Source organism: Aotus nancymaae, unplaced genomic scaffold (assembly GCF_030222135.1).
Source record: "Aotus nancymaae isolate 86718 unplaced genomic scaffold, 86718_ANA_hifiasm-v0.15.2.pri h1tg000029l, whole genome shotgun sequence".
In the NCBI taxonomy this organism is placed as follows: Eukaryota; Metazoa; Chordata; class Mammalia; order Primates; family Aotidae; genus Aotus; species Aotus nancymaae.
In genome coordinates this window covers 77,328,685-77,356,139 of record NW_026988442.1, presented here as the reverse complement: position 1 = coordinate 77,356,139, position 27,455 = coordinate 77,328,685, and the positions used below count along the sequence as shown (strand labels likewise).

Genomic DNA, 27,455 nt, shown 5'->3' with positions numbered 1-27,455 from the left:
TTTCTCCCAAATGAAATTTCCATTTTAGATTGGTAATGCCCCTGAAAACACAGGCCTCATAGTGTAGGCAGACACTATGCAGCAGATGAAACCCACATTTCTTCCCCTTCTCTAAGGTGTCACAGGATTCATAAGATTGCCTCCTCTACCCTAAAGAAGCATCCCTAGAGTTCCCTACTCCTCTCAAATAAAATCTAGGCTCTTTGATATAGAAATCTCAAGCCTTTTTTGGAAATTCAGTGAATTTTCCACCTTATCTCACCAGCTTCCGTAACACTGAACTGCAGTTACCTGCTGTCCTTTCATGTTAGAGAGCACACTACTTGCTCCACCAAGGATGTCTTCAGCATCTTGGCCCTCCCCAGTTTGGGCTTGCTAGACTCACAGCCTGCCTTAAAAGCCCAGCATGAGTAGAATTCTACTTTGACCCTTTAGCCTCCCACGACCTCCTAGCTGAACTCCTTGTGACACTCTTTATTTTTGCACCCTGAATTCTTTGGATACATGCTAATCTCCCCTACTAATGCAGACCAATGCTTTGGTCACTGTTATGGATCCTTAAACTGCTCATTGTGTGCTCATTAGAGCAGTGACCAGGCATTCATTCAACCGATGTTCACTAAGTTCCTATATGTGCCACACTACGCCCAGCACTAGAATGCAAAGATGACCCAACAGCATGGACTCTGCCCCATGGAACTTACCTGCTAGCAAGCGGTAACTGCCACCTTTTGTTGAATGCCCACTATGTGCTAGACACTACACTAAGCACCTTTTTTCTCCCAGATAATCTTCACAGCTTAAGAAACATGAGTTTTTCTTATTACCCTTTGATATGCGATGAACTCAAGACTTAGAGATGGCAAATAGTCTGCTTAGAGACCCATACCTAGTAAGGATCAGAGTAAGATCGTGACTTGCAAGTCCATAGTCAGCCCTCATGAGGCCACCTCCTGGTGTTAGCACTGTGTATTGAGTGAGTCAGTGGAGGACTGGGTAGGCAATACATGCTCTTTGTCCTTCTCCTTCATGGTATCATGTTCTGTTTCCACAGATTGAGCCATACATGCCATACGAATTTACATGTGAGGGGATGCTACAGAGAATCAATGCTTTCATTGAAAAACAGGTAAGTCTCATTAGAAGTCAGTCCGTCTTTGCTGTGTACTGCTTCCTGTTATCCCATTGGGCTCTCAAGAACAGTTAAGCACTCACTGTGTTTCTGTGGCTATTTTCCTGTTTTGGGATTCTCTAGAAGCTGGATAATAGTAGCACTGTCATGGTCACCCAAGAGAACCAGTATTCCCTTGGAGTAGGTATGTTCCTGATGACAGTGGAAGGTGAAATGGAAACTTACAACAGGAGAGATGGGATGGTTACCGTGAAGATGCCCCTGAGTGTCAGAGCCTGTGCCCTGAGTGGGTTCTGAGGCTCATCAGGAAGACTTGGGAGGGGAGAGAGACAGACAGCTTTCTCTTCCTGCCTCATCTTCAATTCTCACCTTAAGAAAGGCAAGAATAAGCAGCTGTTTCTAACCATTCTTTTAATAATACATGTTCAGCAATTCTAAATATTAGGACTTTTTAGAGGTTTTCAGACATCTTCTAAAAGCAGGACCCTTTGTCAAATGAAACCTTGTAATAAGTCTATAAAACAAATAAAAAGCAGGACAAAGCTAAGGAGGGTGCTGAGAGTCCCACCTTCCCCAACAAGGTCTGGAAACTGCAGCATGTGCTCCTGGAAGTAAAGGCCAGGAGCCTGTTGCTGTCATTTTATAACGTTTTCATTCCTTGGACTTCAAAAGCAACTCAGAGCTAGAAATAGACAGACTCAGAACCCCTGTGGGTAGGAGAATATGAACTCTTTGACTAGATTCCAGAAATAAGGTGCTCTTCTTAAAGGGTAAAGCTTTTTTTTAAGGCAATCAAGGGATCTTTACACAATAGGGGATGAGGATGGTGCAAGCTGAAAATAGAAATGCTGTGTTGAAAATCTAAGTAGGCCCAAGGTGGGCTTCAAAGGAAGACTTGGTGGTTTGAGGAGACTGAAACTCTGGCGAGCAGCCAACAGTCCTGGGTGCTGCCGTTGGAGCTGGGAGCCATGGTCATGTACTTCAGGGTATGGCGTGTCTGATAACGCCGAGATTTGTTAGCAGTAAGAGGACATGTGCTGCAGCCAGGTCACGTGGGTTTTACTCCTGGCACCATGTGTTTCTAGTTGCATGACTTCGTCATGTTACTTGGCCTCTCTATTCCTTAGTTTCCTTATCTGTAAAACAAGGACAATGCTGATAGGACCTACTTCATAGGGCTGATGCGAGGATTGAATGAGCTAATACATACAAAGTGCTTAGAGCAGAGCCTAAGTGCTCAATAAATGCAAACTGGTGCTGTTAATTATTTATATATTATGCTATATTATATTGTAATATACTACTTTGTAATATAATTACTTGGTTTCGTGAGAAACCGTTTTGAATCTTTATCTCATTTGGCCTTTATATGACACTGGAATGACAGTATCATCACAACTCTAGCAACCACATCCATACAGATTTTGTGCCAGTGTGTGCCAAACACATCATAAAATACCATCTCATTTAATTCTCACAGTAATTCTGGAGGTGGTAGTAATAACCCCGTTATTTAGATAGTGGAAACCAAGACTCACAGTTATCAGGCTCACAGGTTGTGGAATCAAATTCGATACTGGTTTGATGTGAGACCAAGTGTGCACCAACATTACTTACCAGGACCTCAGGAGTTGGAAGGTGTCCAGAGCTTTGTTTCCCATCTTCTTGCATCTTCAAGGGCTGCTCACCCTTTCTGCAGCAAGACCTCACAGCTCTTGCTGCCATCTTGGTGGCTGTCTTGAGATCATACTAAGATCCCTAACAGCTGCTGTTGAAACCCTCTTTGCGTGTCTCCACTTCCTCTTAGGGAAAATAGTTACTCAACCACTAGGCATAAATAACTCTTGATCGGGTTTATTTGAAGGCTTTTATTTTTCCCCTGAGGCTCAGGAATCCCAGCCAGTCTTTAAAAGTTATCAGGTCCTCTGTAACTCTTGCTGGGTTTCCTTTCAAACAGGAAGGTCATGTTCCCCAAATAGTCCTAGCTAAATGCTCCATAAGGCAGAGGCTCCACCTGGCTTCACCTCTGTATCCCTAGTACCCTGCTATTTACATGGTCAGTGCGCAGTAACTTTCAGGTGACAGAAACAGTGAATGAATGAATGAATAATGAGTGAGTGAGTGTGCTTTTTATTCCTGTGTGTCAGGAACCGGGAAGCTCATCTTGGACCTTATGATTTGGAAAACATGTTACTAAAATTGTCTGCTGGAAAGCATAGTAATAAAACTGCACCCCCAACCCCCACCATGTAGATTTTTCTGCAGAGATCTGCAGTTCACAGAAATCCAGAGGTTTTTTTTTTTTTTTTTTTTTTTTTTGCCTGCTGTTGTTGATTCATTCCTCTACTCTGAATATTTGTTAGCTGGAGCATGCCACGGACTGTGTGGTCAGTTGGGGTGGAGGAGATCTCCAAGTCCCCATCCCTGCCCTCAAGTAGCTACAAGTTTCATGGGGAAGGCAGCCAAGCCCACAAGCAGTGCCACTGCTGTAGGTTCAGCTTAGCAATAGTGAAGTAACAGGATGCTTTGGGATCACATGGCCCAGCCTGCAGAGGGAGGACTGGGGAGAAATACTATAGTGTATCCAAAGGCATCTTGCAGGAGGTGAGTCCTGAGGGCAAACTGGTAGCACAGATGGAAGGCTGGACAAGTCCAGATGTAAAGGCCTGGAGAAAAAAAAATTGTCCTGAGGAATTATAGACACTTGACTGAAGGAGAGGGATGAGGTAAGAGACCAGGCTAGAGGAGATTGCAGAATGTGAAAAGATGCTGAGGCTTGGCTGAAGAATTCCAGTTTGATTCTGGGATAATAGGAAGCTAAAGAAAGGCTTTGTCACAGGCAGAGGAGCAGTGGAACTATCAAATTGGTGCTTAGAAAAATCATTCCAGGAACCTTGTGTTTGGGCATTTCTTATTAAACATTCTCCAAATGCTCCTAAATGAGCATTAAAGGGAGCCTATTTTGAGTTTATCCCAGAGATTCTGTTTAACTCAGAATGTTCCCCTGATGCCAGAAGGAAGATGGGAAGCCAAGACCCCATTGGTTCACAGATTGGGTTTTCTACTTCTTTTAGATGCAGGCCCCAGTATTTTATAGGTTGGAATGTTCGTTATTTTTTGCAACTAGACGAATATCGTCAAAGAGCAGCGAGGATGGAGAGGTGTTCCTGGTATGAACAGGAAAGTCTGAGCTCCGAGGAGGCACTTCCTATACCTTGAATGGTAGGAGCAGTGCAGCCCTAATTAGGCTAATATCTGCCTTCAGAGTTATCCATGTGATCTGCGAGGAGAACACGGAAGCTTTTACCCCAAAAAACTTTCAGGTTGTCCATCACGCTCAGCCAGTGGGCACCAGAGGGACCCAAGTGACAGTAATTGAGGGCACCCTGGGCTTCAGTGTACAGTTGAGCAGTCGCCAGCAGGAAACTCACTTTATACCCAACCCTCCTTGGGTGCAGACACCCAATGAGAAAGACTCCTGGATCTAGGAAAACCATTTGCTCTTTCCTGTTAATGTCCCCACTCCCTTTACTGTACTAAAAATGTTGATTCAGAGTGCATGCTCTTTTAAATCAGCTCTCTAAAAGAGATGCTGTCTCCAGCAGGGGGAAGTTCTTTGTAATCTAAGATGAAGCACTGTTGTTCCCTATCCTGAATGTGTCTGGGCTCATTAAGGTTTTCGTTATGCATATGTTGGGAAAGTCTGGATTAGCCTCAGGTCAGAGTATAGCAGGGCTTTTTTGAAGGAATGGCAGTTTCAGATTGATTTATAAAAACCATACATATGCTCTTGAATCCTATTTTCTATTTTCTGTAAAGACACTGGAAATATATAGGATGGTCACAGTCATGTTAATTTGTAAAGAGCTGTGTAATTCATGTGAAAAGCATTCTGAAGAGATGGAGGGTAAAAAATAGAGTTAACTCCAAGGATGGCTGTGGAATCAGCTGAAGGTCCCAGGATGTCTGTTCATCAAAATCTAAAATAAGCTTACTGTGGAGTGTTCTAGATGCAAGGATAAGCCTGTTGCGAATCTGGATGGTCCAAGAGTGGGAGCAATGGTGGAGGTGACAGATTGCAAGAAAAGAGGAAGAAAGTGAAAAGAGAAGGTTGGTACTATCTTGAGGAATGTTTTACTCTTGAGAAATCAATAGCTTTTCTTTACGCAGTCATTCCTGCATCCAAAGAGACAGGGCAGGTAATGATTTAGCACTGAACCCTAGTGGCTGACTACCTGGGTTCACATCTTGGTTCTGCTTGCTACTGTGTTTCTGACCTTGGGCTAGTTACCTAACATCTCTGTGCTCTTTCCTCTTCTGAGAAATAGGGATAATGCAAACTACCCATCAGGCTGGTGAAGGAAAGAGTAGTTGATAATGTTTAGCACTAAGAACAATGCCTGGCCCATGTGGGTGCTCTCAAAGCCTTCGCTATTTGTTGCTGCAGGAGCCCAGAAGCCAACCAAGGTGTGGTTTTCAAACTGGCTCATTCAATGGTTTTTTTTTTTTTTTTTAAGCAAATTGGTAGTGTTACACAACTACCACCACACTCTAGCTTTGCAGCATTTTCATCACCCCAGAAAACGCATTTGTCCTTGTTAGCAGTCAGTCCTTGCTCCTACCCCAGCCCTAGGAAACTACTGATCTGTTTCCTGCCTTTTTAGATTGTCCTTTTCTGGAGATTTCTGGCTTCTTTCACTTAGCAGTATGTTTTGAGGGTTCACCTATGTTGTTAAATGTGTCAGAACTGATTTTATTGCTGAGTAGTAGTCCCTGTATGGATATATTAATACCGTAATTTGTTTATCCATTCACCAATCAGTGGGCTTTGGGGTTATCTCTACATTTTGACTAATGTGGTGCTGTTGTAAACATTCACATGCGATTTGTGTATGGACCTATGTTTTTATTTCTGCTGGGTAGACTGCTAGAAGTGTGTGAATCAGGTAGGTTTTAGTTTTGGCTCTTCAAAGGTGAGCTTGTTGCTCAGTGGATTTGCATATGTAGAGATCATCCATGGAGATTGCTGCCTACAGGAGCCTACAGTTTCACAGACACTTTCGCTGTTTCTCTTGTGGAAACAAAAATTCACACTCACTTCTGGGAAACAACCTCTGGGGCCATGAGTGGACACAGTTCACTTTGTTTTAAGAGAAAGCACAGACTGAGAATGGTCAGTTTCAGCCTGGTACCTGAGGTGTGCTAATCCAGTCAGTTACTCAATATTTATGGAACACTTCCTGTGCCAGGCCCTGGATTTCTCAGCTGTAACACAGATAACAAATGTGTGCTTTATCCCTCAAATAGCTGGCCAAACGGGGCCCAAACACCATTTTAATGATCCTACCTGTCCTACCAACTTTTTTTTTTTTTATCAATTTCTGGTTTTCTTCCTCTAGATCCTGCCTGCAGACATTTGTATTTGAACCTGTGTTCTTGGTGCCAGATAATGTGGGTTACCACCAAAATCCACTTGCACTGAATCTCTCATGGGCTTAGTAACTCTGTGAAAGAGTTGGCTGCAGTGGGTTGGGTGAGGGGTTTCTGGACCCCCTTTCACACACCACTCTGCCCTCTCTGGCACTTCTGTTACTGCTCCTCTGCTTTGCTCTGAACAAGTGACCCTTCCGCTGGCCCAGCCAACCAAGAGGATGCAAACAAGCCAGCCTCTCCACCTAGCACTTCTCCCAGGGAGCATTCTCCTCCTCATCTCTGGCCCTTTCTGTATTTTTATGGAGTTTTCCCCAGGCTGCTAATTAGCCTTCTTTACAAAGCGTGCTCTTTCCTCTTCTTCAGGGTTGGTTGTCTTCATTTGTTTAGAACATTGTTCTGTCTCATAAATCGGTTGGTTATTAGACTTTTCGTTGGTTTATGGCTGCTGCATGGAAATTTCAGAATAGTCAAGCACATTTAGAGAAATTTGGTGACTGGTTGAAATAATTGTTAGGGAGGAATGCAGATGTTCTGTGTTCTAAGCGGGCTTGTTAACCAGATTGGAAATTACTGTTTATATCTCATTCCGGCTGCATAGGAGCTCTTTGAGTTGGAATAGTTTCCTTTTCTACTTCTGCTACTGTCAAAGCCTCAGGATGCAAAAAAACATTCAGTTTAGTTCAGCAACTCCTGCAGTCTGTTCCCAGCAACAACTATCTGCAAAGCACCATGTTAGAGGTAAGCTACTAACTTCCATGCAACCTACAAAACCCAGATGGGCTTCCTGTCTCCTGGAAGCCTTCTCTGATTGCTCCCACCACTTTCCTCTTCCCTAAAGTTAATCTTTTCCTTCTTGCAAGTGGCCTGTGCATCCTGTTTGGGCATTTGTTTTGTACTTTTCTGTAATTTTTCAGTATTGGCCTCTCTTACTAGACTGCTCACTGAACCTCTGAGCCCAGGGAGGGGTGTGTACACTGCACACTGTGTCTCCTTCATGTTTGTATTTCCAACACCCAGTGGGAGATTTTACCCGTCATTTGTAAAGTACTAAATGAACGAATGAGGAAACCTTCAAAGCCAGCTTACGTGTTTCATGGGGGTTTGTTAAACAGAGGTGCCGTGTCTGGTTTCAGTCCTGTCTCTCTCCTGTGCTGTTGCACCAGCTTCCCATCTCTCTGCTTCGCTTCACTCCTGCAGTCTGTTCCCAGCACTGCAGGTCCTATAGCTGCTCTTCCCAGAAATTTTCGGTGTCTTTCATGTCACTTCAAGGAAAAGCTAGACCTTTCAATTAGACCCCAAAGCTCTGACTTTGGGGCCCTCCTGGACCCCATCACTTCTGACCCATAACACACACACTCTGCCAAGCTACCCGGAAGCCCCTGCTCCTCCTGGAATGTACTTCCTCCTCAGCTCCTCTGATCTAAGTGTTCCTCTGCCTAGAATGTTCCTCCCAGATGCTTGCATGGCTCACCCCATTACTTCCTCGTGTCTTTTTCCAACTGTCACCGTTTCAGTGATGCCTTATTAGGACATCATCTCTGCCAGCAGTCTCACTTCATTCTTTTCTAGAATACTTATCACCTTTTAATGTACTATATATATTGACTTATCTATTGTTTTTCTGTCTCCCTCACTGAATACAAGCCCTATGAAGGCAGGGGTTTGTGGTTCCTCTGGTTCATCATCCCCGCCCCCGCACTCCAGGGACTAGATTGCACGTAGTTATGGTGACAGCTAACATGCACATGGTGTTTTAGTGTCAGGCACTTTTCTGAGCACATTACACATTATGATTAATTAATAACAGAGGAGTTAAGAGTCCACCAGGCAGTCTGAGCTCTGAGCCCTTTTGCTTTTGTGCCTAGTAGCAAGTATTTGTTCAATGAATGAAGGAATGAGTGCTTATGGTAAAGAGATAAGGCAAGTTGGCACTGCCTTATTAGCCTGTGCTGCAGTTGAATGAAACAGAGGATGTCCAGCCTTCTCTGAGCACCCAGTGGGGCTGGCACTTACGGGTGAGAAGAGACTTTGAGAGGGGCTTCCATTTCAGTTGTGCCCTACAAGCAGCTGGGCCAAAAGGTAGCTCTTGTGGGTGTGGGTAAATTATCATATGTAATCAGCCAACTTAACTTATATCTCCAGAAGGGTCAAAGTTCTTTCTTATCAGTCACCTCATTTTTCTCTCATAGAAATTAGATAAGGAGTGAAAGACAGATGGCATCATCCTCATTTTATGTGCGAGAGCAGGCAGAGCTGAAGAGACATCTATGAAGTCCCACATCTGGGAGCCAGAATCTTAACCAGATCCCCAGCTTTCTCCTGCCACCTTCAGGCCTCCCTCTGTTAAATGTGATCACCTTTAACAGATCACATTTAAAAATTCACACTCACCAAGCTTTGAGAAGGTTCTAGCTGCTGCTATTTTTACTATTCCTGATTCTGTTGACCCCCGAAACAGACTGCTGAGAGGATGCCAGACCATGCTCCTGGGGACCACCAGAAAGGGTTTCTGCAACTGCAGTGTTCATGTGCAGAATTGAACTAAGCATGCCCATTGAAGGGGCTCTTGAGAAGGGAGGCTGCTGTAATTTACACAGAAATGAAACAGGGCACATCAGCCCTGCAGTGAAGCTTTAAGAGCATTTCCCATTGCCTAGGCCTTGCGGTGCCATCCTGCCCTGCTGGGGCTGAGGTGCAAGATGGCCATTCATCTAGGGCTGCCCAGATTCTGCAGATGTCTCCCATGCAGTACTTTGGAAGCTCTGTGGGGCACAGGCAGCTTTTCCAAGGAGGGCTAACAGGAGGGAAAGGAGTGTTTATGGAGCACCTGCCATTTGCTAGCATTCTGCTCAGCTTCATGCTTTACTATCTGTTAGTGTCACTCTCTGCAGACAAGTAGGAGAAGAAACTAGACCAGATAACATGCCCAAAGCACCACAGTGGTAGGGCAAGGCTTCCAGTCTGCTCCTTCTGACTTGAAGCACATTCCTTTGCCACGTCACTTCCTCTTTGTCAAACAAAGCAAGACTCTGCTCTAGCTTCAGAGTTTTGTTTTGTTTTTTGAGATGGAGTCTGGCTCTGTCGCCCAGGCTGGAGTGCAGTGGCTCGATCTCGGCTCACTGCAGCCTTCGCCTCCCAGGTTCAAGCAGTTCTCCTCTTAGCCTTCTGAGTAGCTGGGATTACAGGTATCCACCACCACATCCAGCCAATTTTTTTGTATTTTTAGTAGAGACGGGTTTTCGCCATGTTTGCCAGACTAATCTCGAACTCCTAAGCTCAGGTGATTCCCCCCACCTCAGGCTCCCAAAGTGGTGGGATTACAGGCGTGAGCCACTGTGCCCAACCTCTGGCTTCAGTGTTACCCTTGTGTTGCTTCCTGTACCCCATGAGCCTGAGCACGAATAAGGAGCCAAGTTTCTAAAGAATCCCCAAACTCAACAGGTACAGAGATACTGCCCTCAGCTCTGTTTGTAGGTGTCACATAAGCAGAGATGGTCCACAGTTTTCTTATAAGCCGTGAAAGCCCAAAAAAGAGCTTTCAGTCTTCATGGATCTTCACTTCCCCAGCCTAATCCAGGACTGGGTCAAGCCAAATCTAACACAGAGAAACATTCCCACTTGGCTTCTTCTGATGTACATGATACGATCTAGTCCAGATTTCCTGGTTGTCTTATCCGTTCTGTTCAGTCACATGCTGTGATGTATGTGGATTTAAAAATCTCTTTATTATAAAATATAAAGGCTGTGGAAGTTATCCAACTGCTCCTAAAGAATTACAGGTTGAGCGGGCTGGGCATGGTGACTCACACCTGTAATCCCAGCACTTTGGGAAGCCAAGGTGAGCGAATCACCTGAGGTTAGGAGTTCGAGATCAGCCAGCCAACATGACAAAATTCTGTCTTTACTAAAAATAAAAAAATTAGCTGGATGTGATGGCATGTACCTGTAATCCCAGGTACTCAGGAGACTGAGGCAGGAGAATTGCTTGAACCTGGGCGTCAGAGGTTGCAATGAACTGAGATTGCACCACTGCACTCCAACCTGGGCGACAGAGCAAGACTCTATCTTAAAAAAAAAAAAGTACAGATTGAGCATCCCTAATGTGAAAATTCAAAATCTGAAACTATTTGAGCACCAACATATACTACCATTGAAAATTTCACACATAAGTACTTTAACGTTGTTTAATGCATAAAAATGTTTAAAATATTGTATAAAATTACCTTTGGCCTCCATGTATAAGGTATACATGAAACATAAATGGATTTTATGTTTAGATTTGAGTCTCATCTCTAAGATAGCTTATTATATATATGTAAATATTCCAAAATCTGAAAAAAATCAAACACTTCTCTTCCTAAGCATTTCAGATAAGGGATATTCAACCTATATAAACAAAGTTACTTGCCTTAGCCAGTCAAAAGACACTTTACCTTTTCCAAATGCCCATGCCCCCATTAAGCCCTGATCATCAGTAACTCCATTGACCACCATGTGCTTTCATTCTTCCTGTCTGATGACAACCATCCTGATGGGATGGGCAGAGTATCAAAGGCCAACCAGCAGCTTTCTTGTCACCTAAGAAAGCAACGGCCACCAGTGATCACTATGTCCCCATTCAGGGTCCTACAGTCTGTGCAGCCATGCTGTCAGCCTCAGTAGCAGCATTCAGACTCAAGTTATCTTGCCACCCATGGCTTAACAGGGGCCTGGATTATGCCCAAAATCACCATGAATGTAAGGAGTCATTTGAGGGTCTTCCTGTTCGATCGTCTGTCTTTGGTGTTGCCCAGGGCTGTGTGGGTCCTGGGACGCTCTGTTTACCCACTCACCCACTGTGCATCATTTTCAGAAGATTAAGCTGCATCCTAATATCCCTCAATAATTCATGTGTTTCTTTCATCTCTGACTTATGAGACCTTCCAGAAATTCTGTTTTCAGCTGGTAAGAATCCACGTTTCAGGTTTCCTGGCAACTGTTTGGTGAAGCATTTTGCTTGTTAACCACCAAAATTCACTCAGGCTGGAGTAGTTGAGTCCCCTCATCATAGGAACACATGAGTGGAGGGCAGCAGTGGGTTTGCCTGCCTTTTTGGAATCACGATCCTAGATTTAAGGAGACTCTAAGAGAAGCTAGCACCAAGTAACCCAGTAGCAACCTGCAGTTGCCTTTCTCAGCAGGCGATGCCTTTCTCAGCATTTCTTCCTTCATGGAGGTAGAATGAAGCAATAACCCTAAGAAATCATCAGTATCATCTCCCTTTTTCTGATGAGGAAACTGAGGCTTCAGACTGTTAGATATTTTGCCCAAAGGTTCACACAGCTAGTAAAAGCAAGAGACAGGATGTGCTCTCAGGCCAGCCGCCCACAGTGCCTGGGGCGGGTTTGGCTTTGCTCTTTCTTGTTGTCTTTTGGCTTATTAAAAGTGATACAAGGCCAGGCACGGTGACTCGTGCCTGTAATGTCAGCACTTTGGGGAGGCCAAGGTGGGTGAATCACCTGAGGTCAGGGGTTCAAGACCAGCCTGGCCAACATTGTGAAACCCTGTCTCTAGGAAAAATAGAAAAATTAGCCAGGTGTGGTGGTGGATGCCTGTAGTTCCAGATACTCTGATGGCTGAGGCAGGAGAATCACTTGAACCCAGGAGGCGGAAGTTGTAGTGAGCCGAGATCGTGCCACTTTACTCTAGCCTGCTGGGTGACAAAACAAGACTCCGTCTCCAAAAAAAAAAAAAATACAAGCACAAGGTTTTAAAAAGAGAGAGAGAAATGGCAACAGTATGCCTCCTGGATGCAGCTCTGACCGACCTCTGTTCCGGTGCTACACCCACCTCTATGCCAAGGGACCCTCCTGGCAGTGTGAGGCCTGCATATCCCTGTGGTGGCATTCCATATGACAGACAAGGGAGGGCCAGAAACATTTCTTCAGCCTGCACTAGTGCTAGGAGCCCTGGGCCCTGAAATTACTGATCAACACTTCCACACAGATCTGGAAAGGAAACGTGAGGAAAAGTAGGATACTCCAGAAGGACACACATTGCAAAGTACATTTCCTTACCACCCCTGATGCTGGTACTCCGTGTTGCTTCTCAGGGGCCGCCCTCCAACCCTCTCCTCATCCCTGAGGCATCCTTGCACTTGCTGGTTTCTTCCACTCCCTCTAGATCCCAGGGAAGACTGGCTCTGCCCCACTCGGAGCACCTAACACACATTCTTGGTAGTGGTGCCGTGTTCCTCCTCATCCTATCACATGCTACTTAATTTCTCCAGTTGTTGAATAAATGAAATGTTATACAGAAGATTCTCAAATAATGTCATTTTGCTATAATGTTGAGAATGAAGAAAGTTGATTTCTGGCTGGACCCCCTGTCTGTGTGGAGTCAACCCATTCTCCGTCATCTTCATGCTTTCTCCAGGGACTTCATGTTTTCTCCAGGGACTCTGGTTTTCTCCTACATCCCAAAGCTGGGCACCTGAGGTGAACTGACATGTTTACATGGTCCCAGCATGAATGAGTGGGGATGTGGGTTAAGTGCACCCTGTGATGGAACCGTGTCCTGTGCATGGCTGCTTTCTGCCTGGCACCCTGAGCTGCTGGAATGGGCTCCAGCCACCCTTAACCCTAAGCTGGAATAAGAGGGTTCGAAAACAAATGTATCAATACAAATTATTGTACAATAAAACTTGATAAAGTCTACGATAATCGTACACATGCACCAAGTCAGAGAGAAGGGAACAGACCAGCTGGTGGAGGCAGGCCTCATTGTGGTGCCATGTTAGTGATTGATTGATAGTGAATTACGAGGTGGGAGAAGGCATTCCTTGCAATTTTTACTTCACAAATGTGTATTCCTTGATTGAACTCAACACCACTACAACTGTCATCACTCACTGATTCACCAAAAATTGAGTAAATAATTTATCTTACTTGTATTTATTAATCTTTCTTAAATGTATGTGTAGCTCACATTTGTTTCAGTATTTAATATTAGAAGTGTTTTGGGTCTTTATTTAGAAGTGTGGTGATGTTTTTGACAAGAAATGTGCTATAGAAACTTAACTCTTATTAATATCAATTAGCCTGTTGTAAAATTGGTTTCTTTATATTGTCATTTCACTTAACATTGCAGTTTCGGAGACTATTGATGACATTAAGTGAGGACTTACTGTACTTGTTTTCAACCAGCCAGCACTAAGTCCCTACCAAGGACATAGCACCATATGAGGTGGTCAGAAGTGTCTGCAGTCTCCTTGGCGTGATCTTCACCTCACAGCGTCAGAACCTTGCCATTGAGATAAAAGTAGCGCTCATGAAACAGTGTCGTTTTAGGTAACTGCCAAGTTAGGACAGACACAGTGCCTTTGGAATCAGAGAGAAGGGAACAGACTAGCTGGTGGAGGCAGGCCTGAAGATGGGCCTTGAAGCACAGAGGCTCTAAATAGCCTGGCTACATAATTGTCGATGACGATGATTGAGAATAGCCACCCTTCATGGGCAGGGGTGGTGTGGTGGTCATCGCAGGTATGACCTCTCATCCTGGAGCCCTTTGTGGAAGGCACAGCTGTTGGTTCCCATCTTGGGGTTGAGTAAGCTGGGGGTTAGGGAGGTCGAGACCTGACCTGAAGGCATATTCCAGCTGAGCCCCAGTCCAGCCCATCTGCGTGGCTCCCAACTCTTCCCCATCCCATCCCTGTTCTCTCCCAGCGTGCCGCCTCCCATTGCCGGGGTTGGTTGGCAGGGCTGGGGATCCCCAGCTGTATCCTTGGACCTGTGGCTGATGGCTTCATTGTCATTCTAGGACTTCTGCCATGGGCAAGTGATGTGGCCGCCCCTCAGCGCCCTGCAGGTCAAGCTTGCTGAGCCCGGACAGTCCTGCAAGCAGGTGTGCCAGGAGAGCCAGCTCATCTGCGAGCCTTCTTTCTTCCAGCACCTCAACAAGGACAAGGACATGCTGAAGTAAGTGCCCGGGGGTGGGCCTGGGGACTCAGCCCCTAGATTCCAGCTGGCCTTGTGGGGTAGTTAGGTGTGAGGTACAGGTTTCCACTTCCAAGCTACTGGGCTGTAGGGATAAGGTGTAGGAGGGGAGTAGGTTGCAGCACGATCCCCCGAGAGTTAGCCTAGTGTTGTTATGTTCCTGTTGGGTGAGATGAAGTCACCTGGCATGATGATGTATTTAAAATTTGAATGGGGGTGTTGTATTTGCATAAATAATGCTGTGTCTGAGTTGGGAAATTGTGGGAGGTGTTCTGTTTGCTAATGTTGACCCCCAAGAACAATGGGAGTGGAGGTAGGTTCAGAGACAGAGGCATAGATGGACCAGTTCCTCAGACCCCTGCTGGCAGCCAGGCCCCCAGCAGCGTCTGAGCAGTGCAAGGGGCTGGTAGTGAGTGACATTGTTCAACCCTGGAGTCAGAAAGGAATGAGAAACATGGAGAAGAAGCTGGCACAAAACTCCCCACAACAAATTCCAAGAGCAGCCTTCTCTTGCAGCCCTCTTCCCTTTTGCACTTTCTTTTTTCTTTTTTTTTGAGATGGAGTCTCGCTCTTGCCAGGCTGGAGTCCGGTGGCACGATCTCGGCTCGCTGCAACCTCTGCCTCCTGGGTTCAAGTGATTCTTCTGCCTCAGCCTCCCAAGTAGCTGGGACTACAGGCACGCAACACCGTGCCCAGCTAATTTTTGTTTATTTTTTTAGTAGAGATGGGGTTTCACCATGTTGGCCAGGATGGTCTCCATCTCTTGACCTCGTGATCCACCCACCTCAGCCTCCCAAAGTGCTGGGATTACAGGCGTGAGCCACCGTGCCAAGCCCCCTTTTGCACTTTCTTCTGGGTCACTGACACATGGTGCATCTCAGACCCCAGCAGACCTGAGTCTGCCAGGTCCCTTGGTAGTGAGGTGAGTACGGCACTGGGAACGCTGGCCCAGGGCCGCACACAGGAGGCGCCTTCCTTGAATTTCTTACCTTCTGCTTGCGTTACTCAGGTGATGCCTTTCCTTTCCCTTTGCATTGGCATTTTGAGTTGGGCATTTGCAGTTCCCAAAGTTCCATGTGAGGTTTCTTCTGGCCTGTCAACCATGTCCCTTGTCAGGCCTGAATGTGTTCTCTCCATTTTTATCACACCCCACCATGGTCCACATATTGCATAATTATCTAGCTCCCCACCCACCCACCACCTTCGTAGCTCTGATGGGGTGTTTTCTCCAAGAGACTAGCCTGCAAATATTAAGACCCTGCTGTCCCAACTCCAGATATTCAATATAGCAGGTGTACTATCCCAGGCTTGAAGATAATGTTTAGGAAGTGGAGTGGACCTGGGGCTCAGGGCTCACCTGTCCCCTGTTCTGGCTTCACACCCTGTTAGTGCTGCTGGCCACTGTGGTTATCTGTGCATAATGGTCTGAGCTGGCCTGCTTGCTGTGAATCTTCTTATCCTTAAGTGTGGGTATAAAACCCTTTGTAGGGAGAGTGTGTGCCTCTGGTGTCCTGCCTGTAGGGAAGCTCTCCTGAGTAGGGGTGTGAGCTATGCTTTTTGTTGGTTTGTTTGTTTTTGAGACAAGGTCTCCTTCACCCAGGCTAGAGTGCAGTGGCTCACTGCAACCTCCACTTCCCAGGTTCAGGCAATTCTCACGCCTCAGCCTCCCACATATCTGGAACTATAAGTGCATGCCACCACACCCAGCTAATTTTTGTATTATTAGTAGAGACATGTTGGCCAGGCTAGTCACAAACTCCTGGCCTCATGTGATCTGCCCCTTTGGCCTCCCAAAGGGCTGGGATTACAGGCGTGAGCCACCATGCCCAGCCCTGGTGATGCTATTTTTTTCTGTTTTTTATGAGAAGACCTAGGCACAGAAGCTGCTCTGATTCCACCATGAAAACAAAAGCATAGGCCAAAAGTGGGGGCTCAGGGAGTCACTATGCTCTGCCTCCAGATGTCTGGAAAGCCTGTGATGGTACCAGAAGCTTCCAATTCCACAGTGCAAATCCTGAATTCTAGGGTTCTGTCAGGGGCTTTCCACTCGCTCCTTTTGCAAATAGCTCTTGAAGCAAGGTGGCTTCTTGAGAACCCTGGGACTCTTTACATCGAAAGTCAGAATTCACTAGCTACAGACCTAAGGACTGTATATACAGACTGTCTGCATAAGCCTACTTCTGGAAGAAGAGACATGAGAAGCAGCATCCTGGGAATGGGACCAAATGGGACTCCTGAACAGCAGGGCTCCCTTCCTGGCCAGGCAGAAGTCAGGGCTCTTGGCCCAGGGACTGTGCTCAGGGTCTGGCTCAGAGCTAGCACAGGGCCCTACAAAGGCAGGCCACCTCCAGGCCAGGAGTCCAGGTCAGGGAAGGCAGGAAGGAGAAAGAGCAAATGGCAGATGGCGACTTGCCTCTGTTCTGCCAGTTTTCTCATCTGTAAAATGGGGATATCCTAGGTGATGGATAAGATAATGAACAGCCCTTTCTTCCAAAGAGCTTTGGGCAGTGGAGTAGGCCCGAGGCCACTGCGCCACGTTGGGATAAGCCAGCCCCAGCCCTGGCCTTTCCCCACCTCCTTATCCATGTAGAGTCCACGAGAGCAGAGGGACTTGGCATGGGGCTGTCCTGAGGCCAGGCCCTATGCCATGGGATTGCTTGACTACGCCCCCACCCCCTACCCTGCTGTAGAGATGCAGGCTTGCTTAGCAGGAGGCTGGAATGAATGCTAATTTTGTAATAAAGCCGTCTGAAATTAATTCTCTGCACATAAGAACCCTGCTGAATAACTTGTTCATGCATTTGTAAATACTGATAATGTTGTAGAACCCCAGCTATCTGGCAGTCTATCGAGTGCCTCCTCAGTATGGAGGTGGTCCTGGTGGCCCATCCATATTCATAGCCGATTAGCAATTAGCAGTTTCTGCAAGCCATTGCTGCCTTTTCGTCTCCAACTTGGAGCCTGGTTTGAGCTAAGTAAGTTCTTTTCAGTCTTTGGGTCTCCGTGGTGTTTAAGAACCACCTGTCCTCACTCTGTAGTGTGACTTTAGTATATCACATCGGGAGAACCCTTTGGAGCATCCTGTGTTGTCTTGAATGAGGGTGTCAGGAAAGCAGCCTTGAGTTCTTGTGCATGCAGGGCCCAAGGGTACAGGTAAGCACTGGAGAGGTCACCACAGGGCACGCACGATTCCGGTGTGACTCGTCCTCCGGACAAGTCTCCTCCCGGACTGGGGTGGGGACTGGAAGATGAAGGGCTCCAGGAAGTTCCAGGGTCCATTCCAGTGGGGCCCAGTGGAGAGGACCTCAGTTCCATGCATGGGGCATGTGTTCCTGCCCAGCTTGTAATTCTGCTACCTCTTAAAGTTGTTTCTTCTACAATTTTAAACTATTGGCAATTCAGGTTGCTCTGTGAGAAGAATTCTAAGCAGTGCAGTCTAGACTCTGAGTGCTTTGGTACCTGAGAGAGAGACGGTAGGTGTGAGGGGGTTCGGGTGGGACCTGGCAAGGCAGAGTTGGAATGAACAGAGCCTCTCGAGAGGGGGCTGAGGGAGGGAAGTCACTCTAGGGCAGGAGCAGCGGATGGTACAGCCGCATTCATTCCCTTCCTGTCCAGCATATCCTATTCTATGCATATGGGTCTGTGTGTCAGGATGGGACTGGTGACTTCTCAGCCTAGTGCCTGTGACTGCAGGTGAGGAAGTGTGGCCAGCCCCATAGGAGGGGGCTTTGCCTCTTTTTATTCTTCAAGAGCTATAAATTGTAAACTTAGATCTGCTGGGCCCAGAAACCCCATCCTGTAAGAAAGTAGGAAGAAAGGAAAGGAAGACAGCACACTGCAGTGAGGTCTCTGAGCAAGGAGGATGTGAGTGTTTGTGAGACAGACATTGCAGGGACAGGGAGGCAGACACAGCACCCTGCACCTACTGCAAAGGCAGGCGACCATCTAGGGATTGAGGATCCTGGACTGCAGAGGCTGTCTGGTCTTGCTGTGCTCTAACGATTGGGGAAAGATGCTTTACCTCACTGATGACCTTTGCTTGCTAGTTAACGAAGGAAAATGGAGTCACCTTCCTGACTGCTCAGGGCTGTGGGATGGGCACATGCACGCCAATAAAAGGGAGCGCTCCCTCGGATCCTAGAAGACACTGGGGCCAGGGTATGGGTTAGAGCCCTGCGTTCCACAGCACTGCATCCATCAGTTGAACCCTCGAGGAGCTGCCTGGTGTCAGGTCTCACCTGTGGCTCCATGAAGCATCTGCTGCTTGAGCACTGCCATGATCTCTGTGTGTCACCCCAGGTAGGCTTCTGCTGCTGCAGCCTTGGCTAAATCCTGCTTCTACCCTGGGAGATGGTGGCCTGGAGCCTGAGTCCAAGTGACTCAAGGAGTGGGCAGGAAGGTTTTTCCTGGCTCCTGACAATTACACTCCTCGCCATGGGGTCTGAGAGTCGCTGTAGAGATTTCTACACTCTGGTTAGCAGTGTGCCAGGCAGATGGTTTAAGTTAAGGTACAGCAGCTGCTGTAATTCACCTAAAAAGTAAGTCATAAGTATAAACCTGTATCCCCAGGCCATGTTCCATATGTAAACTTGTCATTCAGAATTGAGTTCCAGATATTTCCTCCTTTTTGTTGTCCAACCGAGGTATTCTTGTGAAGGACCTAGTGGCTGCAAGTCTCTGACTCATTTTTCCTTTTAGGAAATCCATAAAAATCGACTTCCTGCCCTCTCCCTTTATGATTCATGACCTTAACCCCTGGGCATCACCATCTGCTAGCCAGCATCAAGAGCAGGGGTGGTGGGGTATTTAAGGAAGTTGCAGTCCTCTCCTGGCGACTATGGGAGTAAGAGAATAGAGGCCTGCTCTCCTGACAAGGCCTGGACTCCTGGTGCCGTTAGCATGTGCAGGAGGCACTGCAGGCTCTGGAGGAGGGAAGCCCGAGCACCAGTGACATGCTGAGTTCCGGAAGCAGTTGGAGCTTCAGCTGCAACTGAGCAGGAGCCAGGCTGACAGCCTGGGAGATCTCACCAGAAGCCCCAGCAGATGTGCTGGGAATCGCAGGATTAATGTTGGCAAGGGGAGGAGGGCCCCAGGCAGCTGGTTAGCTAGAGGAAGACAGGGCAGGAGTAAGACAGAAAATGATGCTTTAGGCATGCACACACACAAATGCACACATGTACATAAACATGCTCTACGCACATGCTCATGTGCACGCACATATACACACATGAACATACACAACATACAAGCCCGTTTGGAAGCTTCCCAGAGGCAGTGAGAAACCTCAAGCTCCTCATCCTGATCCTTTCTTCCGTGTCATCAGAAAGTGAGATTCCATGAACAAAGTGAAACAGAAATGGTTGGTGTGTGTAAATTAATACCACTGGACAGGCAAGGGAGGTGGCATAGCCCATCCAGTGTCTGCCAAGGCAGGGTGATGACAACCATGACCATGATCCTAACAGTAATGATAGTTGCCATTTATCAACTTACTCAGAGCTTCACTCTGCCACATGCTCTAGAAGCACTAACTTAATTCCCACAGGTAAGGATTATTTGTCCCCATTCTGCAGAAGGGAATCTGAGCCACAGAGTGGCTCACTCATTTGTCCAGGGCCACACAGCTCCTAAAAGATGAAGCCAAGACTCAAACCCAGGTCTGCCCGGCCCCCTGACACCTCCTTCTCTTATATTGGGGCAGCATGGGTTCCCACCTAGCATTCATGCAGGACACCAGGTGAGGCTGCCTCCTCCTTCGGGAACCAAGGTGGATGGGAGCAGTCATCCCAAGTGAGAGAGAAAGGTATGTGGCTCTTCTTTGAGATAAGAGGCCAGAACTGTTGGGAATGGAAACATCGGAATATCTTTGGCCCCCCAAGCAGTGGTCTCAGCCAAGGGAAGCAAAGCCACCAGGCTCCACAGCCTGACACCACTCAGCTGTTGGGAGAAGATGGCAGAGGAGCAAGAGCGCAGGGCTCGGGAGAGAGGGCCTGGATTCAGGCCTTCTCTGCACATCCTGAAGCCTCAGTTCATCTGTGTCTAACTGAGGTTACCATTGCTGTGGCTGAAGGGTGGCTGCAAAGACCCTGGGAGCCGATGCCACTGGGACAGCACCTTCTGTCTGATTGCTTTCCAGCAAGAGGCTAAGGCTGTGTAACAGGAATTTTTTTAAGCCTTTAATTAAAAAGTAACATACTTAAAAAAAATTTAAATAATGCTTAGCTTTGCCCCATTCTCACTTCTTGGAAGCAACCATTGCTAAGGCATCAGCATGCAGCCGTCTCGACTGGCAGCCCTCACGTCCCATGTGCACACGGCGGGCTGATTGCTCTGTGCTTCCCATTCTGGGACTCGCCTTTCCTCAGGATGACTCTCCTGTTCCTCTCTTTTCCCCCATTCTTTTTCAGTGGCTGCAGAGAAATCTAAAAGCACAGAAGGGCCATGATTTATTTGGCCATTCCCAGCTTGGTGACTGGGTTGTTTCCAGTTCTTCTCCATTGCAGACAAAGCTTCACTGAGCAGCCTCAAACACGCACCCCTGCATGCACAGCCTGGTACACACATGCCTTCCTGAGTCTAGATGCCTGGAGATGGAGGATTGCAGAGGCAGAGGGTGGGCACCATTTCATTTCTAAAGTAGGACAAGACAACTTAACATCCCCCATGCCTCAAGACAGGGGCTAACAGGGCCAGTGATGAGGACAGGCTCTGTCCCTTGCATCACCAACCCTTGTTCCTTTCTCTTCCTCTTCAGGTATGAGGTGACCTGCCAAAGCTCAGAGCTGGCCAAGGACATCCTGGTGCCCTCCTTTGACCCCAAGAATAAGCACTGTGTGTTTCAAGGTGACCTCCTGCTCTTCAGCTGCGCAGGCGCCCACCCCAGGCACCGGAGAGTCTGCCCCTGCCGGGACTTCATCAAGGGCCAGGTGGCTCTCTGCAAAGACTGCCTATAGCAGCCACCTGCTCAGCCCCGCACCATGCTGCCGGGGAAGACAGTGCTGCAGCCCCATCAGACAGGGCCAGGGGCAGAAGTCATCCAGGGACTCTGGCAAGAGCCTGAACTTTTTGGTAGAAGGTTCTGATTTGGTCTCGCTCCTGCTGCACTCCGAGCAGCCCAGTGGAGTCTTCACCAAAACAAAATGAGAGTGTATGTCAGGCCGGGTGCCTGGCTTGCCCCTGGCACAACGTCATTCCTGTTTCTCAAGGAGCAACTGTGGGAAGACTGTGTCACTGCAGCTGCTCCAGGGTAAAAGAAAGTCTCAAGAGTCCTTTAAAACAAAACAGGAGGAATCAAGCTGATGGGAGAGTACTTTGAATGGGAACATTCCTAAACCCAGTAACTTATTTATTTGGGTGGGAGGGAGGGGACCAAGGGAGGGCGAGGAGGGATTGATCACAGGCTTCTTTTACTTCCAATGTTAATCATCCACCTTCACTATACTGTTATTCTGTCTGCTTCAAGCAGAATGCCGGAGGGAGGCAGAGTGTGCCGTGGGGCTGGTGGTGTGCTCAGGAGCAGCCATGGAGACCTGGCTGCTCAAAACGATTGGCAGCAGAGCAAAAGAAACGTTTGCTTTGGAAGCACAGCCAAAGTCCCCAGGGCATTGTCATAGATGGCAGCTAGAGCATGGGCTGCCTCGGTCAGGGGATGTGCCTGTGTTGTCCAGAGAGCCCAGCCAGGGACAGAAGATGAGACGAGGCCCTTTTCCTCCATGTCCCCATGCCCAGACACATTCCTTGGCCATAATTTCTTTTAGAATCCCTTTAGGAAAGAAATATGGGACTGAGGGATTTTGGAGTTTCTGGTAAACTCACCCTCCCTCTGGCCCCGCGATGAGGAGGAAAGTAGAGATGAGGGACTCGCACGCTGCCTGTGGACTTGGAAAGGGTTGCCTTTGAGCCGAGATTTGGACAGGAGTGAGGTCGGTCCTTAAAAACTTGTGGCATGACCGGAGCTGGGCTCCTGACAGGTGGGTTTGTGGTGTGTCCCCTCTGATGGCACCAAAGTCCAGGGAAGGGGGCTCTTGATGTCTGCTGGGGGAGACGGGGGCAGCTCGAGATGAATGCAGTGCACTGTCCTGGCTGCTTACCTGAGGGTGTGGCTCTCAAAGGTGGGAATCTGGTGCTTGCTTTTCCTTCAGGCAGGATTACTCTTGACTTGTTGAGTAACCAGTCAGCAGGTAGGCCTGGTCAGACACACTGGACCTCACCTTCCAAACCCTGGACACCCCATGCTCTGTCTTTGTATAAGTTCCCACCCCCTCTGAATCGTCGCTGCCATGCTCTGTACAAGCTTGTAAGTTTCTGGAAAGCCTCTGACATCACCGTGCTGATGCGAGTGAGCCCCCTTCTGCCTGATGTGAGCACTTGGCGTTATCCATCTGGCCCCTGCTGGGCGCCTCGGTCACTCAGTGATGTGCTCCGTGCTGGGGTTTCCAAGCACCCTGTCTGCTAACAGAGGGCAGCCTGGTGGAGACTCTGCTGGGCAGAGCTGATGGGCAACGCTTAATGGCTGGTGGGATTTCAGAATGTGAGGGAAAGGAAGAATTCTGCTTCATGAGGACCAGAGTTAGTGTGGGGCCTTTAAGTCTTGTGAAGTTACGTTCTTCTGGTTTCTCAGTTGCTACACAAATGTGCAGCCAGCCTTTTTTCTTAGGCCCACTGAGACCCCTGCTCAGTGGGTCTGAATTGTACCTCATTTAAGAGAATGGAGGAGGGAGGGGGCACCCGGGGTCTCCTCCACTCCTTAGGTGGCCCCTGCACACATCTGCCAGGGAGAGTACCATGGGTGGGGAGGGGGCCTCTGCCCTGAGCATCATCACAGGGGCACCTCCAGACCTGGCTGAGAATAGCCTCTGCTTGGGCCTAGCAAGAAGGGCGGACATCCAAAGGAAACCTTGTTGGTGACTGTGTGTATGTGTGTGAGTGTGTGCATTTCTTTAAGCTTTGCAAGGGCAGTTTCCTGGAGTAGGAGGGCAGATGACTGCTATCCTTGCTGTGAGGAAGAGCTTTTCCTTGTGAACGGGCCTCTTGGCTATAGGGTGTGGGCATTTGCTAGAGCTCACCAACCTGAAATCCCTGGGTCAGCGCCGCCTTCTCCTGGGGTCTTCCAGGAGCAGTGAACACTGAGGATGTCAATGCAAGCATCTGACCAGCAGGGGGAGCCTGCAGGCTGAGTGAAGTTTAACCCACTTCGCCTCTGCTGCTTAAGCAAGAGAGCTGAAAGGTAACGTTAGCTCTGCCTTGTGTTCCAGAAGCTGCAGGGATCACTTGCGGGCTGTCCCTAAGTTCAAGGCCTCCCTACCTTCCCCTTCTTTTCCAAGTCACGACCCTACCCTCCAGGGTCAGGCAGCCCAGAAGAGTACTTTCCTCCCATTGAAAAATCCCTCTTTTGTCGCCCCAAGTCCAGTATTGGCTGGAAGTGAGCTGGAGGTCCACTGGCAGGGCAGCTGCTCTTGGAGCAAACAGGCCCACACTCCAGTTGTTTAGGGCATTATCTGAAGGGTCAGTGACCCCTGAGTGTGTACTGGCTCCCAGGCCTCCTCAGACTTGGCCCAGGTGTGGTCAGTGATCCTGGAGAGGAAATGGGGTGGGGCTTCCATCAGCCCTGCATGGAAGAGGAGAGGAACATGCCCCTGACCTTTGGGTGGGAGCCTGTGGAGGGTTTGCCATTGCTGATCTTGATAGACTCCTAAACCGATTTGTAGTTCTAACAGTTCCATGGGGAGAGAAATCCTAAGTCATAATTAATGTTTTCTGCACTATAATCATATCTTGCCTCGTGTTTTGGATTATTTTCCCCATTGTGATCCTAAGCTCTTAAAAAACTTGAGGGAAAACATTTATCTAATTTACTAAAAGAGAAAGCTTTCCATTGAAAGGTAAATACTTTCAGGAGTAAAAAGACTTCTTTGAATGCCAGTAAACACCTCATTTATTTCATGTATGCAGTTTGATTTGCACATGTATAAATGGAGATGCTTTTTTCATTTTTGCTTGGACTGGATTTTTGTCACTGCTCATTTTTGCTTTTTTGTGTGTTCGCTGTGCGTTTGGAGATATTAGTCTGTTTCTTTGGTGATATTTGTTTTCTTGATGTGCCTTTTCACTTTTCTTTGGGGTTTTTGGAATCTGGATGCTGTTGAAGGGCAATAGCAGACTTCTCCAGCTAAGAGACAGGACATGTACTTGGGTCACTGTAGCTGTTCAGGCTGGACAGCAGAAACTCCCTGCAACCCCCCTGCCAGGCCATAGCATATATGCATCCACCCCCAGAGGAGGGTGTGAAGCCTTGAGAACCTCAAGAAAAGGCTGGATTCTGCCATACCTTCTGGTCTACCTTGGGACTGCTGGTTGCCAGTGTGCCAAGTGACCTGCGTTCCCTGCCACCACGCACTTGCTGAGGTGTGGCTGAGGCAGAAGCATGGGAGCGGGTGCATCCAAGGAGTTCAAGGCCCTGCTTGGAGAAGTAATACTTGAACTAGTTAGCATCATGAAAGGGAAAGGATGTGCACCCCTTTTTTGTTTCTTAGTGAATGCAAGATTTAATGAAGGTGAATAATGAGCTTCCCCTTTGGGAGTGGAGCCCAGTACAACTCACTGGCAGGGTTTGACATCAGTATGACATGTTGGACTGAAACTATACGTCTATAGATAGGTGTGCGCTTTCTAGAGCAGACCAAGGTGGCCACCCCATTTCTCCAAGACAGTTTACCTAGCGTGTGTATATAATTAGACATTGCCACCCTCACCTCTGGCCAAAAATTCTTGATTTAAAAAAAAAAAAAAGTATTTTGTTAACGACAGGCTGTGTTGTATGTGTTACTATCCCAAGCCTGGATTATTTTATTTATTTAAAAGTATTTTAACTTCCCTATTGCCTTTATTCGAATCCCATCCGTCCCTGTGGGGCTGCAGAGCATCTTCATGTGAGTAGATGGATGGACAGAAATAGATTCATGCTCATTTAGGAAGCTGGGAGTTTGGTGAAGCTGAGGGTGAGTTCCTGTGATTCTTGTTGGCTTCAACAAAAAGTGGGAGACCAAGTTTTTGTAGCAAAAGACCAAATTAGCTGTAGAGTTTCGAATGCAGAAAATAATTACCCTAGCTTTCTTAGCATTTAGGGTTTTGTGAGGATTCAGTGTTTAGCACAGTGCTTGGCACATAGTAAGCCCTAGTAAGTGTTCAGTGTTGTCATTAGTGCTGCCTCAAACTTGAGAAATAAAGAGCTGAGCTCATTCCCTTCCTGTTGATTCAAAAATGATATCTACATGAAAACATGATTCCACGTTGATTGAAGGTTGTAGGAATTACTGGTTTAGAGTATTCCTAGTTCTAGGCCTACCCTGCTGGTTGGCATTTTACTGTATTCTTGAATGTACTGGTTTGAAAATATGCCAGACTTCAGCCCCCAAGGAAACAAGCCTGCAAGAATTTATGAACTCCAGCTGGAAATGGTAAAGGTGACCTTTGGCCAGCCATGTACTGAACCCTATCCCACTGATGTCTTTCAGAACATTCCAGGGGTTTTCTTCAAGGAACATTTTTGAGCTAGAAACTGAAACGTGTTCTCTGACAGACTGCACCCCTTGAGTCAAAGTTAACAGTATTCCTTTGCAGTAACGGAGGCTTGTCTGCGTTAAGGGGGAATGACTGACTGGTTGAACTTAAACATTCCCCAAGCAGGTCCTTTTGCTGCCCCCTAGGGGCTGGGGTGGCCCCTCCTGTCCTCAGGGATCGGACTCCCAGGCTGGTTAGGTCTGCATGTTTCCATCAAATTAAAGGTTATTCCCTGGCCTGGTCCCAGAGAAAACCCAACCCCACCCTGCCAGATGGGGGCAATGGGGCAGGGATTTTGGCCTCTCAGAACAGCTCCTAGAGGCTGCTCACAGTTGAATGATGTTTTCCCAAATCACCTAAATACCAGTTTGCTTTTTGTTTTGGGAGGAGATTAGCCTTTTACTTCCCCGGCGGATTGAAAGTTTTATCTCCTTATCAATCTCCTGCCCTGTCTTGGCACAACTCTGGATAGATTGCAGGTGTGGAATTTGCTGGAGTTTGGTGTCTTTTTCAAATTCCTTTGGATTCTCTTCAGCCAAATCAGCAGTCTCTTAGTCCTATGGATGCAGTGATTGATTGGAATTTCCCGTCTGCAAAGCATCTCTCTAGCCCAGGTTTTGTGGAGCCTTAAGACACTCCCTCACTGCCACCCTGACCCCACAGCTGGGGAACCCTGTACTTATGTGGTGGGTAGGGCCACTGTTGATGGAGGATGGTGGGGACGGGGTGGGTACTTAGAGGATCTGTGGTGCTGGAGGCCTAAACGCCTCTCGGGACAGCACACCAGGAACTTCAGAGCAGTCTCACATCCGCCAAAGCTGAGAGGGAGCGAACTTGGGAAGCATTTTGCTTACTGTCCTACCCAAGTATTAATAACATAATAGTTGATGCCAAAGGAGATGGTAACGTCCCTTCTGTAGTTGCTGTCACAACCTTGACGTCTTTAAGCTAACGGCCGTTTGCATCTGTGTCTTCAACAGATCCTGTTACAGCCATTTTCTGTGGTTCACTTCTGGGGTGAAGTAATGCAGGATTCTGCAGACAAGGTGTCGCTGTCCAAACGTACTGTACTGGCATAGAGAGCACTGCTTTGTTTTCCACTGTCGTAGAGAAAACTAGGGAGAACTTTATTTTTCAATAAACTTTTCTTGTGTGACAGGTGGAAGTGATTTTTGGGGGCTGTGTGCATGCCGGGTCACCTCCAGAACAAGGCTGAGCTGCTGTCTAGGTGTGTCCCCAACACACCTTCCCCCAGCTGCATTTCACAGTTTGCAGCACACTGCTGAAACTGCTGCTGGCAAGACGCAAGACAGGAAGGTGTGTTTACGGAGCGGAGAGGGGAAGGTTTTCCCACTGTG

General features: G+C 47.6%; 1 protein-coding gene across 2 annotated transcripts in view; it reads left to right on the top strand.

Moving 5' to 3' along the window:
* The window catches only part of MGAT5 (alpha-1,6-mannosylglycoprotein 6-beta-N-acetylglucosaminyltransferase), a 272,711-nt gene extending 250,841 nt beyond the window's left edge, over positions 1 to 21,870 (top strand). For both annotated transcript variants that reach the window (XM_012468426.2, XM_012468427.2), the window contains exons 15-17: positions 1,055 to 1,129; positions 14,363 to 14,520; positions 21,293 to 21,870. In XM_012468426.2, the coding sequence (XP_012323849.1) occupies positions 1,055 to 1,129; positions 14,363 to 14,520; positions 21,293 to 21,491 (432 nt within the window). In that variant the 3' untranslated portion in view covers positions 21,492 to 21,870. The remainder of the gene's footprint in view (positions 1 to 1,054; positions 1,130 to 14,362; positions 14,521 to 21,292) is intronic.
* The last annotated feature ends 5,585 nt before the right edge of the window (positions 21,871 to 27,455 follow it).